Here is a 27,018-nt window from a genome sequence, read left to right on the forward strand (position 1 = left end):
TTGAAAGTTACATCTTAATCTTAGTATATATAAAAATATATATATGTAAATTTCATCTATATCCTTAAATTTGAAGCATAATTTCACTCAAATTCATTAGTTTGAAAAATGAATACTCCTCCCCAAACTTTTTGATTAATAAGACAATAAAGTTGTTTGGTCAATTATCTTTTAATTATTTCTCTAAAAATCTTATTAAAATATCATTTTACTCTTAAAAAATTAATGTTTTCAAATATTCATATAAAGTAATGATTTTATAATAATAAGTTTTTAAATTTTTTCTTAAAATATATTAATAATAGATAAAAATATTTTTAAGTGCAATATATAAAAACAAAATTCAAATTATAAATAAGCTAATATGTAAAATATTTATAATAAAATGAATATATTGAACGTGTAACAATTTTTTAACATGGAACAAATTTCAAAGAAAATGAACATGTAAAATATAATAAGAAAAAAATGTTCGGTTGAAAAAAAAAAAGAAAAAGTTTGGTTAAAATTTTTACATGCTTAATATATTCATTTTATTATGCATATATTGACATATTAGCATATTTATAAGTGCAAGTTTTATTTTTATATGTTGCATTAAAAATTTTTTTTATATTATTAATATATTTTATGTATCTTAAGAAAAAATTAAAAAAATTTATTATTAGAAAATATTGCATTATATGAGTATTTAAAAATATTAAGAGTAAAATGATTTTTTAAAGAGACTTTTAATGAAATAATTAAAAGATGACTAATAGAAGGACCTCATTGTCATATTAATCGAAAAGTTTGAGTTTACATTTTTCAAATTATAGACTTGATTGAATTATGCTTAAAACTTATGGATTTAGATAGAGTTTACCCAAAAATATATTTATTATTTATTTAATTTTATATTTATATATGTATTTTATTAAAATATTATTATTTAATACTTTAATTTAATATGTCCATGCTTCAAAGGGAACCGGACGCAAAGTACACAAGAAAAAAAAAATCGTTAACGGTCATTAAGTCGTGTGGGTCCCACCAAAGCCTCTACAATTTCGTTCTCGTGGAAGCAGCTCTAAGTATGACACTCGTGGAAACGTTAGTGCTATAGTCTGTGAATTTACTTGAATTTTTGAGTTGATGGACCGTGTGATAGTGAGTCGAGGGGCGAGTCAAAAGAGCAAGCGGTTTGACGTGTTTGATTTCGCCGACGAGGAAGAGAGAATTGAGAGGGAGTCCGCGGAGATTCTTGGAAGGTTTAAGAACCCTAAAAAATGCCGCCAGACAGCTTCTCCTCTCAAAAAATACAAGTTTCTTCAGTGCTGTAACTTTCTCTCTCTTTTTTATGTGCTGACTTGATCTTCTTGTTGATTGCTCTGTTTGGAAGCCGAAAAAGTGCGGGAACGCCGTTTGGTTTATTCTAGTTTGATATCTTTTTTTCTTTTTTTTCTTCTCTACTGAATTTTTAAAATTTTTTCTTCTATTTTGCCTCTTTGTTGTTTAAAATAGGACTCTGTTTGCATTTGAAAAAGGAAAAATAGTTTGACACATTAATTTTCGTTTTACAATTCCTAGTTAACGAACACACCGTAACCTAATGCATTCCATTTGTATTCGTGTCCTGTTCACTTCTTTGTTAACTGCCTTTAGTATGTGTATCTATGTAATATTTATATGTACGTTTATTTAATTGTAGTTGCCCGGCCAAATGAAATTATTAAGACACCAATTGATCTTGACGTTGAAGGTATGGAGTAGGTTTAGGGTTAGTGTTATTTTTACTCTTTTGTTCTTGATTTCTTGTGTAATATATAGCTGTTCAATCCTTTTTCTGTCTTCTTGTTCTCTAGTTGCAGATTGTAGCAGGACTAAGCAAAAGGAAATTAGCAGTGGACCCATTGAACTCGATTCTGAAGTTACAGAACTCAAATGTGGGTTGTTATTGTTATTGCTATTTTTTGTTTCCTTTGTCTGTTTATGGCTTTGCATGATATTTGATCTTGGTTTGGTTTCTGGGAACATATATTTCCCTTGTATCACACAGCATATTTGTAACAGTCCATTTACGAGTGTTTCCTTCCTTCTTAGGTCCTTATTTTTATGGCTTAGAACTATTTCTTTGCTCTTGTATCCATGGATCATCATGTGAGATGTAAATGTTCAATCATGGTCTCCTTGAATGCACGGGCTATTTTTCTCTAACTGCTTTACCTCTTATTGATTTCTCTGCATTTGTAACTTCCATGATTTGTATTTTATAATTTATTAATGGCAACTTCCATTGCTTTTGATTCTTTTCTTGGTTATTTGTGTTGGGAATCTATTTCCTTGTTATTTCACCCTTTTCCCCTGGTGGAAGGAGCAATCAGGGGGTATAATTCAACTTGGACTTTTGAAGGAGAGGTGTTGCAACAAGTTAGGCCTGGCAATGTTTTGATATGTTGTTGTTCCATTAGCCGTTTGCATGATGATTGCCATGGGCATGTGCATTACAATGACACATTTAGTAATTACTTTTAGTATTTATCTATTGTTTGCTTTTGATAGCTTTTATATTTTCAGCCCTTGTTGCTGCTGTTTAGGAATAGCTGAATTATAAATAAAGAGGTAAATGTAATTCAAATATTAGAGTAAGACAAATATATAAAATAATTAGAAAAGGTGTGGATGAGAAAATAATAGAGTTATTCTTGTATCATTGAATTACTCATGTAATAATGTTTATGTAGTGTAATGCCTCTGTTTCTTTTGTCTTTATTTATAGTTTTGCAAAGTCACAAGACTTGGGCAAAGAAAAAGATTGATGGACCAATTGACGTCGACACTAAAGGTATATGGCATCAGTGTACATCTTCATATCAGTGTTAAAATTTCTAATGTACATGTAACTTTGTAGAAGTGCAAGCGACCAAAACTGCAGAAAAGGGCACTGGATACAAATTTGGCGATGTTAATGCTAGTGTTACTGGTCAGCAATGCACATTTCCTTCAAACTGTCCCATGAAGATGAGACAAGAGGATATTTTCGACTTGGATACCTCTTTGCAGTCTTTTTCTTCTAGCTATAAGGTATATTTGCCCATCCTTAATATCTTGAGAACAAAAAAAAAAAAAAAAATTCAAACGGGATACATGCTTCAGACTGCAGTAAATATTTTAAACACCATTCTGGCTTATTCTCTGTGAAATATGAATCTATTGTTCTGATACTGAAATGCTTGCAAAAAAACATGCATGGGTCTTGAAACTCCCAGTTATTGTTCAATCAAAATGGATGCAGAATGAACGATTTGGTATGATTTCAGATGATGACAGGATCGAAATGAGATCATCAGCTTTTGCCTCTTCTCATGTAGAGTGTAGAGGTTATTTCCTTATCCTTTTAAATTTTGCTTCATAGGTGATGATACCTTATTTTCTCAAGCTTCTCGTTTCTGCTTGTGATCTTATACAACATTCTGCTTCTTTATATTCTCCAGAGGAGCAACTTTCAGTTCATGGTTTTGATGGCCATGGAATTGTAAGTATAGTACTTTCCTTTGTATTATTAACTAAGGAATTTTACTTTGGATGGCTGTTTAGAGGGAAGTTATTGAAACTACTGACCATGTGTTGATTATTTAATGTGCATAAGGTTAGAATGTGAAAAATTGTATTGAAAAAGTGTAGCATTATGTTTTATATATCTATATGCACGCATAGAGAATTTTTTTGGTTATTATGGTGACTTCATGCATTGAGATTCTTCAATTGTCGGTGTTCTAGAAGGCCCTCAGAAATTCATTAATATGTTGACTTAACTCCTTCATTAATATGGCTATTTTTTTTTCTTGTTATGTCATGGGTTTTTACATTTGCTTACCAGAATCAGTTGTTGAGTTGTTTCCTGTCTATGATTTTTTTTCATATTGTTTACTAGAACGGAAGAATCATTGATCTAAAAATTATCTCTGTTTTCCACATTCTGCTAATTTTTTATGCTATTAAGTTACATTTCTTGATAGGCCTTTTTATTTATTTTTTAACTTGTAGGAAACAGAAAATGCAGAAGTTGTCATTTCCCCTGATTTTATGTTTTGTAGAGGTATTTATTGCACAGAGGGTCAGTTAACTTTTTCAAAAACCTGCCTCAAGTTTGAGGGCTTGACTGTAAATGGGACCAAGAAAAAATTTAGTTTTGTATGGACCGTTGGTGATATCATCAGTATTGATGCAGAATGGATTGAAAGGGTAAGTTACAAGAGCTGTTCTTTCTTTTTTTTTTTCTTTAAAATTTTGAGGATATACTCTGAGAAGATAATCTTTGAGCTTCTTTTGCTGTTGGAAATAGGTTGAAACAGCCATTATGAATCTTGTTCTACAGTCAAACAATTCTAATAGGGCTGGAAATGCAAATGAAACTTCAGGTTTGTGAATTTTCAGATATGATTTGCATTGTACTCTTTTTTGGTATAGCATGATATTTCATTATCTAAGAGAGTAAATGAACTCTAATTAAATTATATCACCCTTTATAGCTGACTGCTTGCCTCATAACCTCGTATCTGTGTCGATTTTTTATTGTGCCATCTCAAAGAAATTGTCTTCAACTTCTATGTTTCCGATAGGAATTGTTTTAGAGGAAGCTCTGATCTCGTTTACTGATTGTTCTTTCTCATCAATAAATTTTGAACTAGGATATTCTTAATTGCTGCAGCCATTGAGTTGTTGAAGTTTTCAGTTTGTGATCCTTCTTGGTCTGAAAGGCAGGAAGCAATCAAATCGTTGAGTATGAGATACAGGGATATATGGAACACTGTTTCAGAGTAAATTTTCTACTGACTTAGTTTCTTATCAAGTTATTATCACATTTTTAATATAGATGTACAAAGTGATGGTTGGTTTTCTTGTATTAAAATATAGGTATTTAATTTTGACCAGTCACATATGTGATTTTTTATGTATCAATCGGTTTGACTTTTTTTTTTTTTTGGCTGTTGTATAGCTTGAATTCTTGTGGCTTTCACACTGTGTATTAGTCCCTTTCTCCTAGTGTAACTTCTTATTTATGTGTGAATGAGGCAAATTTCTTTTATAGTTTAATTGAATAGATTTAACCATTCATGTTTTGACCCTGCAGTGAAAATGAAGAAAATACCTTCACGGGACAAAGTAGCAAGTTTTTTTCAAAGCCATATTTTTCTGAGTAAGCTGAAAAGGTTTTATGTTATTTTCGTATTTGTTGCATTTGAGACAGAAGATCTGATACTGATTGGTTTCTTAATGCATTTTAGTGGCCTTTTCTCTCCCTTCTTTACCAAAACAAAGGAAAGGATAATATAAGCTTTCAGTCAGAAGCATAATATCTCTGTAAATGTCTTTACCATTGTTTTTCTTTTAGGTAGACTATAGGTCTATAGCTATGTATGTTCCAGCCCTGCACTTCTCTTTGATGATGGTTCAAGAAGCATTAAGATATAGTCCCATTTGAAAGTGCTATTTCAAAAATTTTAGCATAGAATGAATTGAGAGGTAACCTTCAAGTATCAGTATTGTACATGCATGTTATGCCATTCATTCTTTTAACAGAACTTACTTCTTTCCTTCTTTATATATAGGTGTGTGTATTATTTGGTTTTAATGCTTAAATCTTTCAGCTGTATTTTTTTTATTAATCACTTGACACTTTTTTTGAGAATCTGCAGTCGATACATCTAACTAATTTGTTGTACAGTTTTCATGAACATTTTGAAGAAGTTATCTATCCGAAAGGTGATCCTGATGCTATTTCAATTAGCAAGAGAGATGTTGAACTTCTAGAGCCAGAGACATTCATCAATGATACCATTGTTGACTTCTATATTAAGTAAGCTAGAGATATATATTCTATATTCTATGTTTTCTTATTCATGCTCTGAGTGTTAGCCTTTTTTAGATCTTGTATGTGCTTGTTTTTGTTCAACCTTGAGGATTGATATATGAAATATACATTTGAAATATACTAATGGGACTAGAAACATCTCTATAGCTATTCTAAAAGTTACATATTCGTATCTAGTGTATATTTTAGAAATCTCTTGTTGTCATTATCATCATGTATTCTCGATGCAGCATATTTAGTTCTTTTGACATTTTTTGAGCAGCATGCTTGTCTTTCTTCTGAAGAAATTTAAGTACTTTATAATTTTCGAAATGGTGATATGGGCTTATATAATAGACATAATTGAAATTATCATTTCAAAGATCGAAAGTTAACTCGCTGTTTAGACATCATAATCATGATTAATGTCTAAGTGCCTTGTGAGAGTTATTGAGAAACCATCCCTATGTTTGGTTTGTGATCCCAAACTTTTGCATTATTTTCTTGGTTGGTTCTATTTACTGATTTAAAAGGGCTGATGTTTGGTTTTATTCATTGACAGATATTTGAAGAATAAAATTCGACCTAAGGAACAATATAGGTTCCACTTTTTTAACAGTTTTTTCTTTCGCAAGCTTGCTGATCTGGATAAAGGTTTATCTAGTGCTTGTCAAGCCAGGGCAGCATTTCAACGTGTTTGTAAATGGACAAAGAAGGTGGATATCTTTGAAAAGGATTACATTTTCATTCCTGTAAATTACAGGTCATAAACTCTATCTGTTTTTTTTTTTTTTTTTTTTTTCCATGGTATGAGAGAACAATCCTTTATGTAGCTCTCTAATCTGAGAATTTAACGTATCTCCATGACAGTCTTCATTGGAGTTTGATTGTCATCTGTCATCCTGGTGAAGTGGCTAATTTGAAAGGCAAGAGCTTAATGGACTGTTTCAACTTATTGTTCAACTTATTGTAGCAACTAGGAATATCTCCACTTTTACCTTTTTTTCAGTTGTCTTGCAGATGATGAAGCTGAAAAATTACTTAAAGTCCCTTGCATCTTGCACATGAATTCAATTAGAGGAAGTCATAGGGGCCTTAAAAATCTTTTCCAGAGGTAATTTATTCATGATTATTTTCAATAGCAGTTAGTAAGCGATTGCTTTTTGCTTGACACAGAGAAAACCTTTTGGGGGCTTTGTTGTCTTTTGTGTGTCTGTGTGTGTTTTCATTGGCATTATTACCCAAAATGTTACAAAATAGTTAGTTTCAATGTGTTTGTCTGAGTTTTTTGCTTTCTTTCCAATCTTTCTAGCTTACTTGAGCAAAACAATATTTTGCCGAACCATAAAGGAAACACCATGAATTGCAATATTGTAACATAATTATGAACTTTTGCAGCTGTGCCAACCCTTTTGAATTTCTTTGTGCGTGCATTCTTCCAATGTGCATTAAATACCTTAACCATCTCTTTCTTTCTCTGTTTTCAAGGAAAAGAGTAATATGCCCAACATTCTGTCATTAACTTATTTGACAGTTTTAAGGTCCAAAACATACATGTATGAAAACCGCTATCGATACCAGAAGTACCCTATTGACTTCAAACTTTTAAATTCATTGCGTCTATGCAAGGGAGTTCATGAGGAAAATTATATCTATGGTTCTACAATTGGTCTCATTTACAACTTATCATGTATGCTCTTCGCTATGGCTTTGGTCATTTATTATACAAATGTTGGAAAATTAGAAGCTCTAATCAACCAAAGGATAGTTTTGTGATGGTCTGCAAATAATTACCCTTGTCATTGAAGGAACAGTTTAGCTGCTTCTTCTAAGATGGGTTGAGGAAGCAATATTAGACGCATGAGTAACAATCCTTTAGTAAATGCCTGACTGAACACTATACTCAAAGTTATAATTTCTTAAGTCTCATTTTTACAGCACCTTTCTCCTCAGCTTGTTGCATGGTTATTCTGTTATTGGAGAAGTGTCTCTGGTCACCATTAAACTCACCTAGCTGTGATATACTTTGTCAGATTCCTTAGTATAGCATTTTTTTTCTGCAAAGAGTCAACCCATTTTGTTATACTTGAGATGATCATTGGAATGTTTTCCTTTTGCTTTCATCTAGTTTTTGAGATGCCATCTCTTTTCACCAATGGGGTTTTCGTCCACCAACTACTGGGGAATGTATGATGAGAACTGGTATTGGTTTTGAGGTCCTGGCATAAGCATTTAGCAGAAGAAAGAAACAAGGAAAAGAATCATTGCATCACCTTTTATGAAATTAAAGATTTTGGTGTTAAACTTGCAAAAGATTGTAGCTATTATAGTAGAGCTGAAACTGTGAGGATCGTGCTGATTTTTTAAACTTATAATGACATGAACCATATAGCTCAGAATTCTGGCTTTTGTAGATTATGTCCTAATGATGATATTCTTCACTGTTTTATATTACTCAACAGGTGTTATCTATTTGTGAAAGTAATTGAATGAAGAAACATAGAAATTGTTGGAGAAATGATCTGGCATATGTTATTTAAAGGATCTGTCTATCTTAAAATTGTCTGCTCTATTTGAAATAGCCATTTCTCAGGCTTTAAAAGATCTTACTGTTGATTATTGTTTCCTCATTTGTTTGTCATGAGATGACAGTTACTTATCTGAAGAGTGGAAAGAGAGGCATAGAGAGGCAGCAGATGATGTTCCTTCAAAACTTCTAAATTTACAGTTTGTCCCTCTGGAGGTATTTCTTCTCTTTATATCCCTTTCTTTAAGTTCCCCAACCAAAATAAAGAGCCACGTGTTTAAAAATGCTCACTCATCGATAGGAAGTTGTTTTGGGGCCAATTTTAAAATTTCAGTACAAGGCTTAGTTTAATTGGGGAATTGAGGCAGAGGAAAAGCTCATAAAGAACTGTATTTTTGCATAGCCATGTTTCTTCTGTAGTGTCAATTAGCATGTTATGTCATTTGGTTCTATTAGAAAGCATCATTTCACATATGCCAAACTGGTTGACTGTTATTTTTTAATTTTCCTTCTGTATTATTCAGCTGCCACAACAGGAAAATTCATTTGACTGTGGCCTTTTCTTGTTGCATTATGTGGAACTCTTTCTTCTTCAAGCATCAACTAAGTTCTGCCCTTTTAAGGTAGTAGATCATCCAACTTTGTTAGTACTGTGGTGGCTTTCTACTGGACTTGAACTTGCACAATGTTATTCTTTTTGCAAGAAGTATATCATTATTTATGACTACCATTTTACTTTTTAATTTTTGCTTGGTTATCTCTGCTTGCTGCCATCTAGTCTTTCTATTGCAAATGACTTGGGAAAATAATTATTGGTGTTGTTTGTTCATTGACCGGTAACTGAATTACTAGTATGAACTTGTGAATATGGTCCTCTTACTGAGCTCTGTTTCTGTCCTATCTTTCTTGAACATCACCTGTTTATCTTATGGAACTCAAACCTCCCAAAAATGCTTTTGTTTTTAACATGAAAATGTAGATAAGATTTCATATGTATTGTTCACCTTTTCTAATATTATCTTTGATCTTTTTTCAGCTTAATATGAATTGGTTTCCACCTGCTGAGGCTTCCTTGAAACGCTCTCGTATCAGGGAGTTAATCTATGAAATCCTGGAGGAACAGTCTCCTAGTTCCACATCAGTTGATGTCATTTATAAACGTCCATCCTCCCTGTTACCTGGCCGAAGTGAGCAAGAAACTGGAGTACAATCTAATGAGCAGATTGGAAGTTCAACAAAAACATGTCTTCGTCATTCCTCAAATTCCAGTGTTAAGCAGGGTTCTAGCAAATTTGCACTTTCTGCATCCCCTCCTACAGTTCTACAAGGCCGTAAAGACTCAGGATTGGAAATGCTTGAGTGTTATGAGGTGGGATTTTGTGGGGGATTGCTCTCACAAGGAAATTATCATCAGATTAATGCACTCAGTAAAAGAAATGCCATGTCACCTATAGTGGTAACCTTTTGTTTCTTTATTACCAATAAGCTTAAAGCATGATATAATATCAATTTGCTAATGAAAAATAGATGAGATGCAAATCACCTCTCTCTCTTCTCTCTGTTGTATCGATGGAAATTTTACCATAGAAAATATAAGTTGAATTCTCTAGCTGTTTTTCATTGTTATGTAACCGTGTCTGCTTCCACCAAATGAAAGGACTGTTGTCAATGAGATTGAGCATGTTCACAAGATTGTGTTAATTTACGTCAAAGTTGCCAATGAGATTCTGTTAGCAAGGGAGAGTGAGAGTAAGGGAGGGACATTTAGCCCACGAATATTGACATGTAAAGGAAATGTAGTATAATTTTTTGTTTATTGAGAATTTTGGTCTGAAATAGTTGCACTTCTTTTTTTTTTGCTTGAAACAGGAAATAGAAGAGACAAGTGAAGAAATTGCTGCTGATTCGCCCTCAGATCTAGATGTTCAGCAAGTTGTTGGATCGGTAACTGAACCTGGCTTATTCATGCAATATCATAGAAAAGATTTCAGACTATTAAGAACATCATGGAACCAACAGACAACATTGCATTTCGAGGATTCAGCTTTTAACAAGTCAAGTGATTCCCGAGATTCATCAGAGATAGGGCTAGAAGATGATCAAGTTCTTCCAGATTTTGAGTCATATTCCCATCAGGGGGGAAATGATAAACCTGAATCTTCCTCAACCTCAAATGAAGTTTACTCTGATTGTATTGTTGAAGATTCTCAAGAGTCGAATGGCATGCATGATGAAAGTGTGAGTATATGTTCCCCTTCGTCCTTTCAGAGGCACTTTTCTGCTCTATCCCATCAACAAGAAGATTTGACTGCAAAAGTTGATCTTAAAAGACAATAACATGCTAATGAGCGACGGAAATCATGTTTCAGAAGGCGATGAACAGCCAGTTGCAAAGGTTCCAAAGCCAGATACTTGGCCGAGGAAAGCACTAACGAGAAGCCTTTCAGAAAAGTTGCATTCGTGATGGCACTGGGAATGGCTTTTGGTAAACTGTAAAAAGATAGTAGCTTTCTTTTGGTAATGGCTTTGTTTACTCTTTGAGAAAATTATTTTATCTGATGGTTGTTGTTACGGTTGCAACTTGCGGCTGTAAGTCTTGGCTCTCAGCTCCAAAAGTTTAACGTTACAAAATTTAAAAATATATATTTTAGCTAATTTTAACCAGCATTAGTACTACACGCAAAATTGCTATAGCAAAGAAATTAGTGGAATTAATGGAAAAAATAAGAAGAAATTATGCAATTGCTAAAAATTTTCCAATAAAAAACGCAATTGGGAAATATTAAAAAGGTAAAATAAAAAGGGGAAAAGTCTAATTATCCAAAAAGTCGTGGAAAACCGTCAAAAAATACATGCGGAGAGGCTTTTTTTTTTTTTTTTTTTTCTCTCTCTCGTATATATATGCAACGATATAGATTTAGGTCCATTGGCAACCACCTCTCGACTCGCCAAATCCAAAAGTGCAAGGTCTCTCTGTGTCTTCTCTCGTTTGTCATAATTTCAAGTTTTCAACCCACAGAGAGAGAAGAGAAGAGAAGAGAAGAGAAGCGAAAGGATGGGAGAAGAGAGAGTGAAAGAGGAGGCCATGCGGATTATTGGGATGTTCCAAGTTCTTCCTCGTTTGGTCGTTTTCGATCTTGATCACACTCTCTGGCCTTTCTACTGGTTTCTCTCTTCTTTCTCTCCTTCTTTTTATAATCTTGATTTTCTTTCTTTCTTTAAGTATATGAACAATTTGTGTAGTATTAGGGTTTTCAAATGAATACCCACAAATATTTATCTTAATTCGTTTCATTTTAGTACTTTGATCTTAGTTGTGTATAAATTATTGTAGTAATCGCTTAAACAAGGCTTAATAATGGCTTACGTGTTGAGTTGATATACGAATTCTGTTTGCGTATCCTCCGCATAAATTTCTGTAATCAGTGGTTGAAGAAAAAAGAAAAAAAGTCATATTTCACTGTTCTTTTTGATGAAATAGACAAATAGTTGACTTTTATTATGTTGAAAAATATATTCCACATCAGTTTCCCTGATTTGTCACCATTAACCAATGCTTGGATCATTGAAATAAACTTGGGGTTTCATCTTATTTGTCTAACTAATAGGACTGCCTTTGTTAGTGACCTTAGTATCTGGCCCTTGCTCTGTACCTTTCTAAACTGGACAGTGAAATGACATTTTTATTGTGGAGTAGTTTGGTTGGAAAATTGTTTCTGCTAATGGTTAGTTCATGCGACTAATTTTCAGTGAGTGTCGCTCCAAACGCGAAATGCCGTCTTTATACCCCCATGCGAAAGGCATATTATCTGCACTCAAGGACAAGGGGATTGATCTAGCTATTGCCTCTAGGTCTCCGACCTCAGATATAGCAAACACATTCCTTGACAAATTGAGCATCAAGTCTATGTTTGTTACCAAGGTGAGTCAGTTAGAATTCTTTCCTTGCAAAGTTTAATTCTTTAGTAACAGCTCCGGGTTTGAGGAGCATATTTACAGGCTATGTAGAAAGATATAGCTAAAAGATTATTCTTCTTGTGATCTTCTCTTAAATAAGACTATAAGCATTATTTCTTTCAGCATTTTCTTACTTTAGTGGTAGTCATTGGACCTCATGTGTAAACTATTCATGGAGGCCTTTCTTATGTATGTATTTTCTTTGTAATAATAATGGGTCTATGCTAGAGCTTGTTTAGAATCAGTTGCTCATATACAAGTTGGATTTGTGTTGGCCATTACGCATTTCTGATCGCAAAGACATGAATTTCATAATATTGAACAGTAATAATTTCTTTCTGATGCTGTAACATTCAATTGTTCTTCTTTGGGATATTCAGGAGATTTTTTCAAGCTGGACACACAAGACAGATCATTTCCAGAGAATTCACTCAAGGACTGGGATTCCCTACAACTCAATGCTCTTTTTTGATGATGAGAATAGGAACATACAAGCTGTAAGAATGACTTTTCCTACGTTCTCCTTTTGCTCTGTTTTTCTTTCTGGCTTGGTCACTTGCTGATATTTCTTGGAGCTAGATAGTTGGATCTTGTACCTTTATGCATTGTGGTTGTAAGAACCTTCTACCCCTTCTTTGTTATGGTTTTGAAAAGAGCTGGTTTGAATTATGCTTATTTCACTTGACAGAATTTGTACTGACAATTGCAGGTCTCCAAGATGGGAGTGACGAGTATATATGTGGATAAGGGGGTTAATCTCGGAGCATTGAGACAAGGTTTAACAGAATTCACTGAAAATCGGAATGCATCTGAGAAGAACAAGCAGAAATGGCTAAAAAAATACTGTCAGAATTCAAATTCATCTGAGAACATCAACCAGAAATGAATGTTCTTATATGATTGTCCTTGGTCTACAGTATTAGAAATCAGGATTATTTTCCAAAATTGTGTGGATATTTTTTGAACCCACATTCAGTTTATAAATTAAGATGTTCTTTATATATATATATAATTACTGAATGTTGCTTTTTAAAGTACTTCTGTCAGATGATTCTCCCAGCGATTCAGTAGAGTATCGATCTATCAAAAATTTCTGAGAACATCCCACACAAATGTTGTGCAGTAACATTTCTTCTGGGGAGCTCATTAACCATCTGGAGCCATTCAGCCATTCTCATTGTTTGGGAATGAAAGTTTATTGCTTCTGTTTCCTTTTCATTTTATGAATATTGATTTTTCCGTGTCTACTGAACTTTTCAATGATGTATATGACAATTTCCATGGTTATTCCATTAACCATCATGATCAGAACCAATGGTAAGTTTTCCAATCTAAATTTGCAAATTCCACCCTCACCCTGTTGAAAACGAACTCTGATTTAAAGTATGATCTTTTTTTTTGGATGTTGGATCCTGAATATTACTAATTGAGAGTGGCAACTTCTAGATTTTAACATCCACGGGATGACCCTAATTTTGGGGAAAATGATTTTCATCTTATTCAATAAAAATAATATTTGTTGATGAAGTTATTAGTCTAATTAATAATTATAATAAAATATTATGTTTTATATAAAAATTAATGAATTAAATCAATCAAATCATTAATAAATAATTTGTTGATTCTAAAATTTCATGATCACAACAAAATAGTCATTTTGATAATCAAACGGATGTTAAATGCCATCTGATACATATGTGACTGACTAATAGAAGAACTATTTCGTTATGATAATGAAAATACAAAGATCGACAAGTTACTTTTGATACTTTAAGACCAAAATAATATGCCACCAAAAGTTTTAAGGATAAGGAGTTTAATTTACCCTAACAGTGGTTAGGCCACTGAGAATCAATTTTCCCATTCCTGTTTCAGGCATCACCCCAACCTGTAAATTCCAACAATGTGAATCTGGTAATTCCAGAAGACTACCTTTCCAGAATGATCCCCATTTCTTGTATGTAACCCATAAATCTAACCTCATACCTAAATGCAACATTCCATGTTCCACTTGCTTACCTATTTCATTCACAACTTCTTTTCTTAGAATTGGTTGGTTGCCTTCCCATCCTGTATTCCCAAATTTCACATGCACTCTTTTATGTTCCTCAGCTCTTAAGTTAAAAGGCTCAATGGAAACAGTTGAAATCACGTTCTGATCATGGTCTTCATTATTATAAAAGATATAGGCCTTGATGTAATCGTAGTAAATCCCTGTGCGATCATTCCCTGATGTCATGTTGTAGTCACAGTTTTCGCATCCGAATGTGAAATCAGCTTCCCAATTGGCCGCCAGTCTGGAGTAGAAGATGGTGAAGTTGGATATGGCGAATGAGTTTGGATTGAACACTACGGTGGGTGAAGAAAGATTATATGTTAAGATATTGTATGAAATGACTAATGCAATAAATGCGAGTTTCGTGTAACTGGCGCAAGCAGGTTCGTTGTCTTGTGGAGAACAGAACTCGGAGGAGATTTCACCCACAAACTGTGGCTCCGGACCTCTTGATCCATGACCTTGAGCTGAAGGAAGCATTTCTATTAAAAAGGAGGATATGTCAGAATCATCTTCCCGTGGCAGGGGTGAAAAGGCATAATGGTAGCCATCGCCCTGTCCACTTTTTAATTTAATATTCTTGGATGGAGAACACTTTTTTTTGTTGTTGTTTTACTCTTTAATTCCTTTTTCCTGGATTGACAAAACCTGTTCTTGATGTTAATATATATAAAATAAGTAATGACGTTTGTTTCACTTTGCTGGATAAATAGGTTTAATTATCTTAAATTCTAACCATCTTTTTTCTCTAAACATTGTTTGGTAACAGAAATAGTTTTGGAACTGATCGATACATTATATTCTTCAAAATCGGAACAGTCTCAACGTTACTCAAACCCAAATCAAGTGATTAGCACTCCCAATTTTGTAAGAACTTCAATATATAGCTACGTATTTTATCATTAAGGAAAAATTTTTTTTCTTTTTTGGCAAAGAAAAGGTATTACACGATCGTATTGAAAATTTGGAATCAAATTTGTTATTGAACCAACACGAGAATTTTGGGGGGAAAAAAAAAAAACACTATCAAAATGGGAAGGGGAGAACAAACAATCATTGGCACGTCTATTTTTAAATTTTGATAACAAAATCAGTAAAAAAAATTGAATATACATTTTACGACAGTTCACTTTCAACGTGAAAATTACGTCCATTTTGCAATGGTTGCAGAATTTTTTCACTGTGAAAAAGGTGAAACTACAAGTGCAACAATAAACTCTTAATCTATGGTCCTTTAAATAACAAAATAATTAGGTCTATTTGTGTACTTGCTATTCATTATACAGCTTAACAAGCAAAAGAGAGAAGAATAGAACAGAAAAAACAGTCTTCATATCTTTGTCAAATGTAATGGGTTGCGAACCAATGTTAGTGAGTTGCATGCAGACTTTCTGCATTTGATGATACACCATGCATGCTGTTAGAATCATAAATCTAGAACAATATCTAGTGAAACTGATTTTCGATTCATTGTAGAACATTGGAATTCTGCTTAACAAACACAATGTAAATTGAATTCCATAAAAGAAATTCTAGAAGTAAACATTATATAGAAAAAGAAGATTTTATTGGCCAAATCGAGGCTCCCAGCATTCGTCCCGGCCACCACCAATGAGCGTTCCAACTCCTGTTGTAGCTGAAAACCTGACCGCCAAATCCCAACAGTATGAATTGACACCATGACCTGCACCATCCCACGACAGTACTCCCCATTTCTTAAATAAAACCAGATTGTCGATTTTCAATTTCAAATGCATGGTTCCATTTTTAAGATCTTTTTTCATTTGCTTCAGAATCTGTTGTTCTATCAGTAGTTTTTCACCTTCCTCTCTAGAGGTTGCAAACTTTAAATGGGTAGTCTTCAGCTCCTTCTTTCCCAAGCCAAAAGGCTCCACAGAAACCATTGACAGTATTCTCTCCTCTTTGTATAAGATGGCACCATTAATTCTACGGAAAAGAGTCGCGTAATCACAGTCTTTGCATCCAAATGTGAGATAAAAGCCGATCACCAGATTCGAGTCTGAGACATTAAACCTCGAAAATGAAAATGATCCTGGATGAAGCGTATGCGCATGTAGCCTAAATTGTTGGTCTAACAAACACGATAATATTGTTAGAACGAGGATTGGAATTGAAACTATGCCACCCAAAAGTTGTATAGTGGTGAGGATTTTGAAGTCTTCATCTTCCAAATCGTTATCAATGTTCTCAGCGTCATAACGTATAGGCGAAAAGGCAAAAGGGTGCCGATCAGTTTCAGAATTCAATTGAGACTGTGCTCGAGACACCATTTTCTTCACCCTTAAGATTGTTGAGATTGTGATAAAGAAGCATTTGTGAACCTTGATGGATGATGGCATGTACTGGCCATTTACTGATGGTATACATAGAGGATTCTACTGCCTGCACATTAAGTTGGAATTGCAACCGATTGGAAGCTAGTAATTAGCAGCTTATCCTTTGGGGATGTCACAAATTCCAAACACTACTATATCCTTTATTGTAACTAAAGAAAGTTGTTTTACCGCTGCTAATATAGTTGTAACCAATTAAGTTGTTTTAACTTGTCAGTGTGAAGAAAAGTATTGTTTATGATCATATGCTAAGGCTCAAAGTTTAACAGTTCATGGTTACACAAGCCATCGATCTACTAGAAGTTAGAGAAAATGCACGCGCAATAATCTATTGTATGTTTTGTAGAGACAATGTCATAAACTTCTAATCAAACATCTAATCTTAAATATAAGTAAATTACATGATTTAGCCGAAAAATCATGAGAAACCAACTGTTTTAGATCATAAATATACAAATACAATGATCAGAGTAATAACAAAAAAAAAAAAAAACCATATTAGAGAATTGTAATAAAAAGGAAATAGATTTAATCTAAAAATCTTTTTCCTAAAATTCTGGTTTTTTTTTTTTTTTCTTAGATGTAAACAAACTGAACTTCAAGCTTTTGAGGTTTTGATAATCTTTTGTTTAGATAAGCCCCCATATTTTTATTGAACTAATATAATTTTGGGTTTTTTTTGTATGTAAAAAAACTTTTAATTTTTGTATGGGTTTCATGTTTTTTTTTTTTTTTTTTTTGCTTTTATTTTAAATTTTTTTAATGAAAAAGATGCTATTAAAAGTATACATATTAGTTCTATTAATTTATATCTTTAAAATGGAATGAAAAATTTTATATTTTTAATGACAAAAAAAGATAAGCTATCTATAAAAGAAAACAAGATAAGGAAAAAGAAAAAAAAATTACAACAGATACTGTGTTTGCAAATATTAATAATTTAGAATAATTATTTTCAAAATTTATAAAATACAAATTAAGTTGTCTTTGGAATTTTTTTAAATACAAAATTTATCGATTTATAATTTTAAAAATAAAATATTGGTACCTCTCGGAGCAAAGAGATTTTACTATTTTAACTAAAAAATAATTATATCTTCCCTTTTATAATTGTTTTTTAATGAAGAGAATAAAAGATTATGACTAAAGTAATATATCATGCGGAAGCAGTACTTTCCTTTCAAATGCCTCCATATATTTTAGTAGTTTGGCATTTTTTGGACTATCGATGATTTAAATTTGAATGTCTACTTGGATGCTATAGATTTTGCATATAAATCATTTAAGTGATTAATGTAATTATTTTTTAAAAAAATGATATTTAATAAGTTTGAAGTTTAAAATTTTATCGTATATAATTCATTATTTTATTTTCAGATTGCAATCTCCTCTTTCTGTAAAAAAAAAAAATTGTTATTTTTTTTTAATTTATAAATTAGAAAGGGATAAAAATACCAGTATTAATTTGAGAAATATGGAAGCATAGCACTTCTCAGCTTAAAAGTTAATAAACAGACACAAACATATGGACCTATATATAAGTTTGCAAGCATGCATTTAGGAATGTTTTCGCTTTGCACACTGGAAAGGAAATCACCAAGCAATAGTCTTATAGTGGAGGAAGGGTCTAGCCAATCCATGGAAGAAAACCCAAAACCATGACTTGGAAGAGCGTTTTTCAATTGTTTATAGCATGAAATATTAATAGATATGACAAATGGGTCCAATTTTTTTTTGAGTTGGTTAATGGAAATTGGAAATTTCAGTTATGAAATATAGTGTGATTCCACCCTTTTAACTGATAAAACTTTTTCTTTCAATTCATAGAACCAATCGGTGGAATGCTAAACTTGCAGTAAGGCAATTTCTGCAAAATCTCAAGCTATTTTCTACCAAAAACTGCTGTATAAAGACTCAAGTCATTCCTTTCATTCATTTTATAAAAAAAAAAAAAAAATCAAGATATTGGCCTTAAAGACCATGATCATCAAGATTTTATACTAATTGCAGGCTCCACATTTCATTAAGTCAGTTTTCACGAATTAGGGAACCTTTTAAACAAATGCATCCAAGGGGAAACAGAAAAAAGTTCATCTATATCACCCCCTGGTTTAATCTGTAAATCTCCATTAATGCTGATCAATGACCTCGGGCGGCCTGGCACTCCTTTTGTCCCCCAACAAACAACCTTCCAGCCCCCGTTTCGGGTGCAAACTTTACCATCGAGTCCCAACAATATGAATTAACTCCAGGTTGTGAACCTCTCCATAACAAGCCCCATTTTTGGTATGTAAGGAATGTATTGATTCTCATGCTGAAATGAAACATTCCCTTTTCTTGTTCTTCCTTTATCTCCTTTAAAACACTGTTTTCTACAATGGGTTGATCACCTTCCCATCGTGAGGTCACAAACTTCAAGTGCACGTTTTTCTGCTCCTTCCTTCCCAAAGGTTGCCATGAAGTCATTGCCAACGCGATAATCCTGCTTGTAGAAAATGGTACCCTCAATGCCAGTAAAGAGAATTTCATAGCCGTTATCTTGGCTGACAAAGGCCAAGTCCAGCTCCCCAGGTGGCTGCCAACTTCGAGTTTGAACATTGAAATTAAACACAGAAAATGAATCTGGTTGTAATTCAGGTCCTTGAACAGCAAAATTAAAATCCAACATCATGAAGAATAATGGTATAAATAATGACCATTATTGACATAAACGTGATGAACATGAAATGAGAAATACTGTCCCAAGGCTTTCAGATTCATGAACCGCTTGCAAAAAGTAGAGTCTCAAGGGGACCTGAGGGACATCCTTGGGCAGAGGTGAATATTCAAATGGATTTTCAACATTTGCAGTTTTTGCTTGAGGCATAGCTCTTGAGTTAAAGAAAATGCCTTTTTTTCTGCTTTTTTCTTTCCCTCCTTTGCTTGATCGAAGAAGAAAAAAAAAAAAAAAAACAGGGAGTGACAAAAATATATGTTGGCATCTTTGAATTGTTTGTTTGTCTGAACTCTAACGTGTGGGCCAAGAATAGGTACCAGTTTAATGTTGTTCTAACTTCTTGTTTTGGTTAGGTTAGGATTTCCTAACATTAAATTTAGTAACTTTTATAACTATGAGTTACACTAAATAAAAAAAAAAAAAAAAAAAAACATTTTGCCATGCAAATAGTAAGTGTTCAAATTAGGGCAGAGTATAAATTGGTTTATACGGAAAAAATCGATAAAAATTATTTATTTTAATTTAATTAAATCGGTTTATTCAATTTAAATAAATAATTTAAAAAATATAACAATTTATGTGATTTCATTAATCGATTTTCGATATCTAAAAATTGACAATCATATAGATCGAATTAACTTATAACAATTATACAATTTTCTCAATCACCTAAAAGAAACCCTAGTTAATTATCCCAGAGATTCCCCCCCCCCCCCCCATTTTGCTCACCCCAATTTGGCAATTTATCATCTACTTCTGCAGGCTACAACCTTTTTTTTCGTTTGCGCTTTATTTCTTTCTGTTATCACAATTTTTCATCTCTTAAATTATGTTAGAAATAAGTGTGTAAATGATACATTAATACTCGTAAGTTATTCAGATTCAATTCGAATACAATTCGAATTCGATTCGATTATTATTGAGTTGAGTTCGAGTTCGAATAACTTGATTCATCAATCGAACCGAGCTCGAGTATTCTTATACCCAGTTCGAGTAACTCGCGAGCCTAATCGAATTTTTATATTTAAATATTTTTATTATTTTAATTAATAAAATATCTCGAATTCGAGTTCGAGTACAAATAATCAAACTCTTGTCGAATATAAAAATCGAGCTTATTTTTACATATTAATTGAGCTTAATCGAGCAAGCTCAAGTAACTCGATTTCGATTACAAATCAAGTTCGAGTTAGAAAAATAAAACTCAATTAAGTTGGAGTCGAGTATCGAGTCACGAGTTAGGAGTCGAATTCGAGCTCGAACTTCTTACTGTATCGACTCGACTCAATTACACCTTTAATTGAAAACGCTCTTAAATTATAATAAAATATTTAATTTAATATTTAAATTAAAATTTTTTTAATATAATATTTTAATTATAAATTTATTGATTAATATAATATTTATAAAATTTTTTATTTATTATCTATTATCATTTTGAATAATTATATTAAAAATAAATACAATATTAATTAATATCTTTATAATTAAAATATTATTAAAATTTTTTAAATTTAAATATCAGATTAGATAAATATTTTATTACTAATTTAAAAGCTAACAATTGTTTTAGTCCACAACTCAATAAAATTATTCGAAGCATTTTCCCGTACCATTAAAAAAAATCTTCCCATGAAATTATTATATCACAAAATATATGAGAAACCCATGTTTACCTGCAAATTGCCCACTATCCATACTTTCTTTTTTTGTAGCGAGCGGCCGTTCCACTCAAAATGGCATAAACCGTAAATATTCTTATTCATCAGGGGCCTTTTCTTAACCCTCTCATCTCCTTCTTCCTCCTCCAATCTTCTATTCTACTTCCATTCCGTCTCCGATTGCTTCACAAAAAATAATCATTTCCTAAACCCAGATTAAGAGTTTGGAAAAAATTTTCATTTATTGTTTTTTATAATTTTATATTTGTTAACGAATTCTCTTCTTAGTTTCTCCAATTGCTTTGTTTCCCTTTCAGAGAATTTTATTCTCTTGCATTTCTACTTGTTCTTTTTTTTTTTTGAGTTATTACAGTAGAAGTGTTTGGCAGTTTCGATGCAAAAGGAATGGAAATTTCGAATCACCAGCCAGAATCAATGTACGGTTCAGGTGCCATGAACGTCCAACAAAACATGGACGAAGAAGACGACGACGTTACAGGGGGAGGAGGAGGAAGGGAAGAGTCGGTGGATAACCCTCAGATTGGATACGGAGAAAGCGGCAGCGTTGTAACGGTTATGAATAATGGCATGGAAAAAGCTTCTCATGCCAATATTTATGGTCAAGGATCCGATTTAACCGCCGTTCCCGGTAATTCTGGCGTTGATCAGCTCACCCTCTCGTTTCAAGGGGAGGTTTATGTGTTTGATTCCGTTTCACCTGACAAGGTCCTTTTTTTTTTTATTATTAGTTTTGATTAGTATTATTTTTTTATATAGTTTTGATGCTAATTTTTCTTTAAATTGTTTACATTTTGCATCCGGGTTAGGTTGATTGGATGGATTAATGAGTTTATTTGTTAATTTGACGAATTATGCAGCAGCCGTTTGTTTTTTAATGCTAATTTAGCTGAAAAGCATTGGTTTTTGCATCTATGTTCTGGTTTATATAGTCAATTACTCAATTAGTTTGTTTAAAGTAATGTGGTGGGTTATGCATTATTACCTTTACTCAAATGAAGAAAGATCCTTCCCTTTCGCCCAAATTTACATAAAGTTTTTTAGTCCAAATCTGGTTTAGTTATATCTGCTTGGTATGATGTGCATTTATTCATTAATGATGTTCCATGTTAAAGAGAATAGACTTACCATTTGAGTTCCTGTTATGTTTTTCTTTTTACTACTTTGGGTTAATGTTTCAAATGATCCTAAATTATAGGGTGATATCTGAATTTTAAAAATCTTTAATATAGTACTTGAACTATGAATCTATTAACTAAGGTGGTACTCACTCCTAATGTGGTTACTTTCAAATAATGACACGACGAAAAACAGCTCTCCAAGGACTACATTAGTTAACAGATTCATAGTTTAGATACATTTGTACATTTCAGGTATCAAATTAAACATTTCATTATAGTTCATGGGGTATTCGTAACATTAACCATATTGCTTTTAATGTACCCTCTTTTGTGTAAAAAAGGGTTCTGCTCATTGAGACAGTTGTGTTAGGGTACTAGTGGTTGTCATTATTGAATTTGGTTTGTTCATTTTGTTGATTATGTAAGTTATATTTATTTGAAGTTGCCTTATGGCTGTTTTAAAGTGACGTTCTCTAGTATGGACCTCTCCCATTTTCTTTCTTGTCGGGGTCAGTTCTGCAAATTTAAGTGCACAGTTAGGTGGTTATGATATAAGACTGACATGGATTTTAATTGATCATGTAAAATTAATGATGTATTGAATGCTAAACTGTGGTGGATGAATTGAAGTGGTTGCTATTAGGGCTTGCAGATTCAGATATGAAGAAGTAACATGAGGAAAATCATAATTTTTTGTGCTTGATTTTCCAGGTACAGGCAGTGTTGTTACTTCTAGGTGGATATGAAATCCCTTCAGGCATTCCTGCATTGGGGACAGTTCCAGTCACTCAAAGGGTAGGTTTTAGGTCAATCATCCTAGTTATCTTGTGATTAATTCTTTTAAGGAGATTCTGTTTTGTTCATATTTTTACTTCTTTTATTATGTTCTCCTAGGGCTTGGGTGACTTTCCTGGGCGGTCAATTCAACCACAGAGAGTTGCTTCTTTAAACCGGTTCCGGGAGAAGAGAAAAGAGCGGTGCTTTGAAAAGAAAATCCGCTATACCGTACGGAAAGAAGTGGCTCTTAGGTATTCAATTATCAGTTTCTCTTCTTTTTCCACATTCTTCTTTCTTCAATCGGCTTGTTCTTCAAGCCAACTTTTTAACATGTCAGGTGTGGGTTGTCAGGATGCAGCGTAAGAAGGGTCAGTTCACATCATCCAAGGTGATTTCAGATGAAGTAGCCTCAGCCTCTTCAGGCTGGAGTGGAACAGGTTCTGGACAAGATGAGAACATGCAAGAAACTTTGTAAGTAGATTTTCCTATGAACAACCTTTTTTTAATTTATCATTGGGTTGGTATTATATCTCACTTTCAAGATGTTAGTTTCAAGTTTTCACTCCAGTTATCATTTGTTATGTGCCAATAAAAGGGACTTCTATAGACTCTCTTATTTATTTTTTTTCCTCAATATTTTGCATAAATTTTCTGTGTAGATGTACACACTGTGGAATTAGTTCTAAGAAAACTCCTATGATGCGACGTGGACCTGCTGGTGCTAGGACTCTATGCAATGCATGTGGTCTCAAGTGGGCAAATAAGGTTTGTGAAATCAGGAAAGAGTTGTTCATAAGTCTATTCCTCGTTTAATTACACGAAGACTCAAGAGAGCATGCTATGAGATGATTGAAATTCCTCTAACGTTTTGTTAATTGTGTGGTCTCTGTTATTCTTATGATATTTAATCACACAAGATTATGATTAATCTTTGTGATTGTTAGAGAGGCATATCTCAACAGTATGACCAATTATCATGTGGAGCTTATTGTTAATTAGTCTAGAAGATATTTAGTCCACACGTATTATTGATGTAAACTAAAATCTTAGAATTACTTATTCTTTGTATGAAAGAAATAGAAGAAAACTTACTGGCTAGATGAATCAGCCAGAATTATACTTGTTATTTTATGTAAATTAAGTAAAGACATGGTGGATACTTGTCACTTCACAAATCAGTTACTTGATCAGACATGAATAACTTACCTCCAATATTTCTTTATCCTTAGGCTTTGAATTGATGGTGAATTTGAACTTATGGAACAACTTCATAAATGGGCTTGGGTACCATACTATGGTACTATCTTGTTTGAGTTATTTTTGTCTGTGATTTGCTTTTCGTTTTTCTAAAGATTAAAGACCTTTTACAGTCCTATAGATAATTGAGTTGGTGAGAAAAATTGAGTTCCTTCTTCTATTGACAACTTAGCGTGATGGAAGCCATGGACCATCATTGGCCTTTTAGCAACAGCTGAACATTTTGACTTGCCATCAGTTACTTAAGTTTCTTAGATGGGAGATACGGGGAACCCTGTGTTTTTGGTGCATAATCAAGCAAACCTTAAATTTATTCGAAAGCCAAAGACTAACCTTTAAGCTTTCCTTATCTGATGATCTAATGAAATATTGATCTCATAACCTCCATAGAAAGGGACAAACCATAAATTCAGAATTTTAGAAGATATAACCTTGGGATTTAGTTTTCTACATCTACTTGGTTGTTTCTGGCACCAGCTAACCTCAATTTTGATGAGCTTAAGAAGTAGATATATCCTTTAAGCAATAAGTCATGTCTTCTGAAGCTCAGTAACTTGCAGGGGATAAGTCTTAGCTCTTAGAAAATGACAATCTTCTATAATCATTTTTAATTCTTAGGTCATTCACATGGGAAGTTTTGATTTGCAGGGTGTTTTGAGAGACCTTTCAAAGGTTTCCACTATAGCAATCCTGGATCTGCCTGCAAAGACAACTGAGCAGGTACTACGAACTTAAAAAAGTTAAAATAAAATAAAACAACAACAACAACATTGATCACAGTTATCTATAACTTATTTTCCTTGAGTTATTTTCAAAGTGTTTCATGAATCTTATTACATTGTTACTTCATGGGTGTTTAGCAGAGTGATGCAGAAGCTAATGACAGTACAGACGTTGTATCTTAATCTATGGAGATACCTTCTCTGCTGTCCGTGCTGAAAGATGAGTAACAAATGCCTCCATTATGGTGAGTTCTATGCTACTTGATGTTTGAAGGCAGATGTCAACCTTTGTTATAATAACTAATTTCATTTGACAACTGTACATATGGTTCATTGCCTTTGCTCATTATGTATATCATTGCGAAATTGTGAGATACAGCCTCTGTAGCTGGGGAGTAAGAAGAAGACTTAGTGTCACTTTAACATTAGCAGTTGTTCCTTTCGGTTGCATATATGTTAAAAGTAGCAGCTTGTGCTTACAATTTCTTTTCTTATCATACTGAAGTGGAAATATTGCATTTAGTGAAAGATAAATTTAAGGCTAAAATAATTTTATCACTTTATATAAATAAATTTTTATATTTTATTGCATTAAATAAATTTCTAATTTTTAATTTACATTCAAATAAGTTTTTAATTTTTTTTCCAGATATGCCCAGTCTTATATTAACCAATAAATTGTCCCCTGGCATTTTTGTCCTGCCAATAAAGCACATAATTCTTACAAAGTAACTATAAATTAAGTCCAAAAAACACTATGTTTGGTACAAGTTAAAATCCAACAACATGATGTTTTGATTAATAATTGTTACTGCCACTCTCGTCTCCTGCAGTTTCTCCAATTTATCCACGCCTATCACAGCAACCTCAGATGACTCACCCTCCGATTTTACGTCCTCAAAACTAAAAAATTTTTTTTAAACAAATGAAAATTCCAAGTTTCCGAAGTTCAACGGAGGAATTCATAGGAGGAAAGAGCAGTCGGAACACAAATGTTTCGATGAGTGGAATTAAAATTCCAATATATTTAAATTTACAGATAAAGCAAAATATTCGCAAAACTCCTTTATTTTTAATTACTTTTATTTGATTATTTATTAATTGTATTATCCGTTTTTAGGTTCTGAATTCTGACATTATCTTACTACTTTGAACATTGATAAAGAATCTAACCATCACCCCCCCACTATGAACATTGATGGGACCAGCACTAGTTCGACCAGAGCTAATATTGATGCCAGAAATGGAGGACCAGAGGAACTTGATACTTTGAGTTTGTCTACCACTATTTCCACTGATAATTCTGGAAGCAGAAGTATTTCTTCTTCTGAGGCTATTGAATCTAGCACTGATACGGCAATGGAAGGAGTCAACTGACTATGTGACTTACTTATCACATTTAAATCCTTTTTTTTTATGAAAGTCCTACTTTGGAATTTTAGAGGTGCAGGAAGTAAGGATTTTTACCTTGGAATTTTAGAAGTGCAGGAAGTGAGGATTTTGTAAGAACAATCAGAGATCTTGTTAATCAACACAAGCCTACAATTATTGGTTTAATGGAGACCAGGGTCAACAATGTCAGGGCAGAGAACATTATTCAGAGAATTGGGTTTCCTTGGTGGAAAATTGTTAACGGCATTGGGTTTGCTGGTGGAATTTGGTTGCTGTGGAATGATGCTGAGGTTGATATTCACGTGAAAGAAATAACATTTTAATCTATCACGGCAATAGTTACAAAAAATAATTCATAATGTAAGCTTACTACAGCCTATGGTAGCCCAATCCCAGGACTCAGAGATGAGTTGTGGAACATTCTGAGGGAAATAAAAAATAGAACTAATATGCCCTGAATAATTGGAGGTGACTTCAACGAGATTGCGGCCTCTTTGATGAATCCAACTTTTTTAACCTGGATGTAAGTCGATATAAGAGATTCCAAAAGGTGATACACAGTTGTAAGCTCATTGACTTAGGGTTTGCTGGTCCAAACTATACATGGTGCATGTCTCCAAAAGGACG

The 27,018-nt window shown here is 33.0% G+C and overlaps 4 protein-coding genes across 9 annotated transcripts; 3 read left to right on the top strand and 1 right to left on the bottom strand.

Moving 5' to 3' along the window:
• The first annotated feature begins 1,067 nt into the window (after positions 1–1,067).
• LOC111295447 (putative ubiquitin-like-specific protease 2A) lies at positions 1,068–11,015 on the top strand. Its single transcript, XM_089745393.1, is given in 20 exon segments — positions 1,068–1,318; positions 1,691–1,741; positions 1,845–1,925; positions 2,759–2,824; positions 2,891–3,063; positions 3,275–3,359; positions 3,474–3,514; positions 4,027–4,224; positions 4,325–4,400; positions 4,691–4,799; positions 5,114–5,179; positions 5,708–5,839; positions 6,396–6,596; positions 6,704–6,759; positions 6,854–6,947; positions 8,486–8,576; positions 8,885–8,983; positions 9,397–9,816; positions 10,230–10,688; positions 10,690–11,015. Coding segments are annotated over 20 exon segments (2,817 nt in total). The 5' UTR covers positions 1,068–1,134; the 3' UTR covers positions 10,825–11,015.
• A 273-nt stretch (positions 11,016–11,288) lies between these two features.
• Positions 11,289–13,351, top strand: LOC111298667 (uncharacterized). 3 transcript variants are annotated; one of them, XR_016328698.1, is made up of 4 exons: positions 11,289–11,525; positions 12,111–12,282; positions 12,698–12,930; positions 13,027–13,351. XR_016328698.1 is itself a non-coding variant. In XM_022893390.2 (4 exons), the coding sequence occupies exons 1-4, from the start codon at positions 11,416–11,418 to the stop codon at positions 13,201–13,203; spliced, it is 576 nt and encodes a 191-aa protein (XP_022749125.2). In that variant the 5' UTR covers positions 11,289–11,415; the 3' UTR covers positions 13,204–13,351. The 3 variants fall into 3 exon arrangements, 1 of the variants encoding a protein (XP_022749125.2); XR_016328699.1 differs by having other exon boundaries at positions 13,006–13,146; XM_022893390.2 differs by having other exon boundaries at positions 12,698–12,814.
• A 711-nt stretch (positions 13,352–14,062) lies between these two features.
• Positions 14,063–14,998, bottom strand: LOC149514430 (uncharacterized). Its single transcript, XM_089745015.1, has one exon. The coding sequence runs from the start codon at positions 14,851–14,853 to the stop codon at positions 14,134–14,136; it is 720 nt and encodes a 239-aa protein (XP_089601141.1). The 5' UTR covers positions 14,854–14,998; the 3' UTR covers positions 14,063–14,133.
• A 6,059-nt stretch (positions 14,999–21,057) lies between these two features.
• LOC111295506 (GATA transcription factor 28-like) lies at positions 21,058–25,481 on the top strand. Of its 4 annotated transcripts, none has more exons than XR_016328700.1 (9): positions 21,058–21,191; positions 21,494–21,830; positions 22,955–23,038; positions 23,138–23,271; positions 23,372–23,491; positions 23,680–23,785; positions 24,926–24,997; positions 25,138–25,244; positions 25,379–25,481. XR_016328700.1 is itself a non-coding variant. In XM_022889041.2 (8 exons), the coding sequence occupies exons 1-8, from the start codon at positions 21,076–21,078 to the stop codon at positions 25,180–25,182; spliced, it is 1,014 nt and encodes a 337-aa protein (XP_022744776.2). In that variant the 5' UTR covers positions 21,058–21,075; the 3' UTR covers positions 25,183–25,481. The 4 variants fall into 4 exon arrangements, 2 of the variants coding, with proteins under 2 accessions (XP_022744776.2, XP_089601524.1); XR_016328701.1 differs by having other exon boundaries at positions 21,059–21,191; positions 25,141–25,244; XM_022889041.2 differs by having other exon boundaries at positions 25,138–25,481.
• Positions 25,482–27,018: the final 1,537 nt, after the last annotated feature.

Source organism: Durio zibethinus, chromosome 16 (assembly GCF_047325235.1).
Source record: "Durio zibethinus cultivar Kanyao isolate XHJ-2024 chromosome 16, ASM4732523v1, whole genome shotgun sequence".
Classification (NCBI taxonomy): domain Eukaryota; kingdom Viridiplantae; phylum Streptophyta; class Magnoliopsida; order Malvales; family Malvaceae; genus Durio; species Durio zibethinus.

What these genes read in the sequence shown, in the direction of transcription:
- LOC111295506 (XM_022889041.2), top strand. Translation starts at nt 21,076, where the DNA reads ATGAAATTATTATATCACAAAATATATGAGAAACCCATGTTTACCTGC. An exon ending in CGGAAAGAAGTGGCTCTTAG is followed by an intron (nt 23,272 to 23,371) that starts GTATTCAATTAT and finishes GTGGGTTGTCAG; the next exon opens with GATGCAGCGTAAGAAGGGTC. An exon ending in GTCTCAAGTGGGCAAATAAG is followed by an intron (nt 23,786 to 24,925) that starts GTTTGTGAAATC and finishes TTTGATTTGCAG; the next exon opens with GGTGTTTTGAGAGACCTTTC.
- LOC111298667 (XM_022893390.2), top strand. Translation starts at nt 11,416, where the DNA reads ATGGGAGAAGAGAGAGTGAAAGAGGAGGCCATGCGGATTATTGGGATG. An exon ending in ACTCTCTGGCCTTTCTACTG is followed by an intron (nt 11,526 to 12,110) that starts GTTTCTCTCTTC and finishes ACTAATTTTCAG; the next exon opens with TGAGTGTCGCTCCAAACGCG. An exon ending in AGAATAGGAACATACAAGCT is followed by an intron (nt 12,815 to 13,026) that starts GTAAGAATGACT and finishes TGACAATTGCAG; the next exon opens with GTCTCCAAGATGGGAGTGAC.
- LOC149514430 (XM_089745015.1), bottom strand. Translation starts at nt 14,853, where the DNA reads ATGCTTCCTTCAGCTCAAGGTCATGGATCAAGAGGTCCGGAGCCACAG.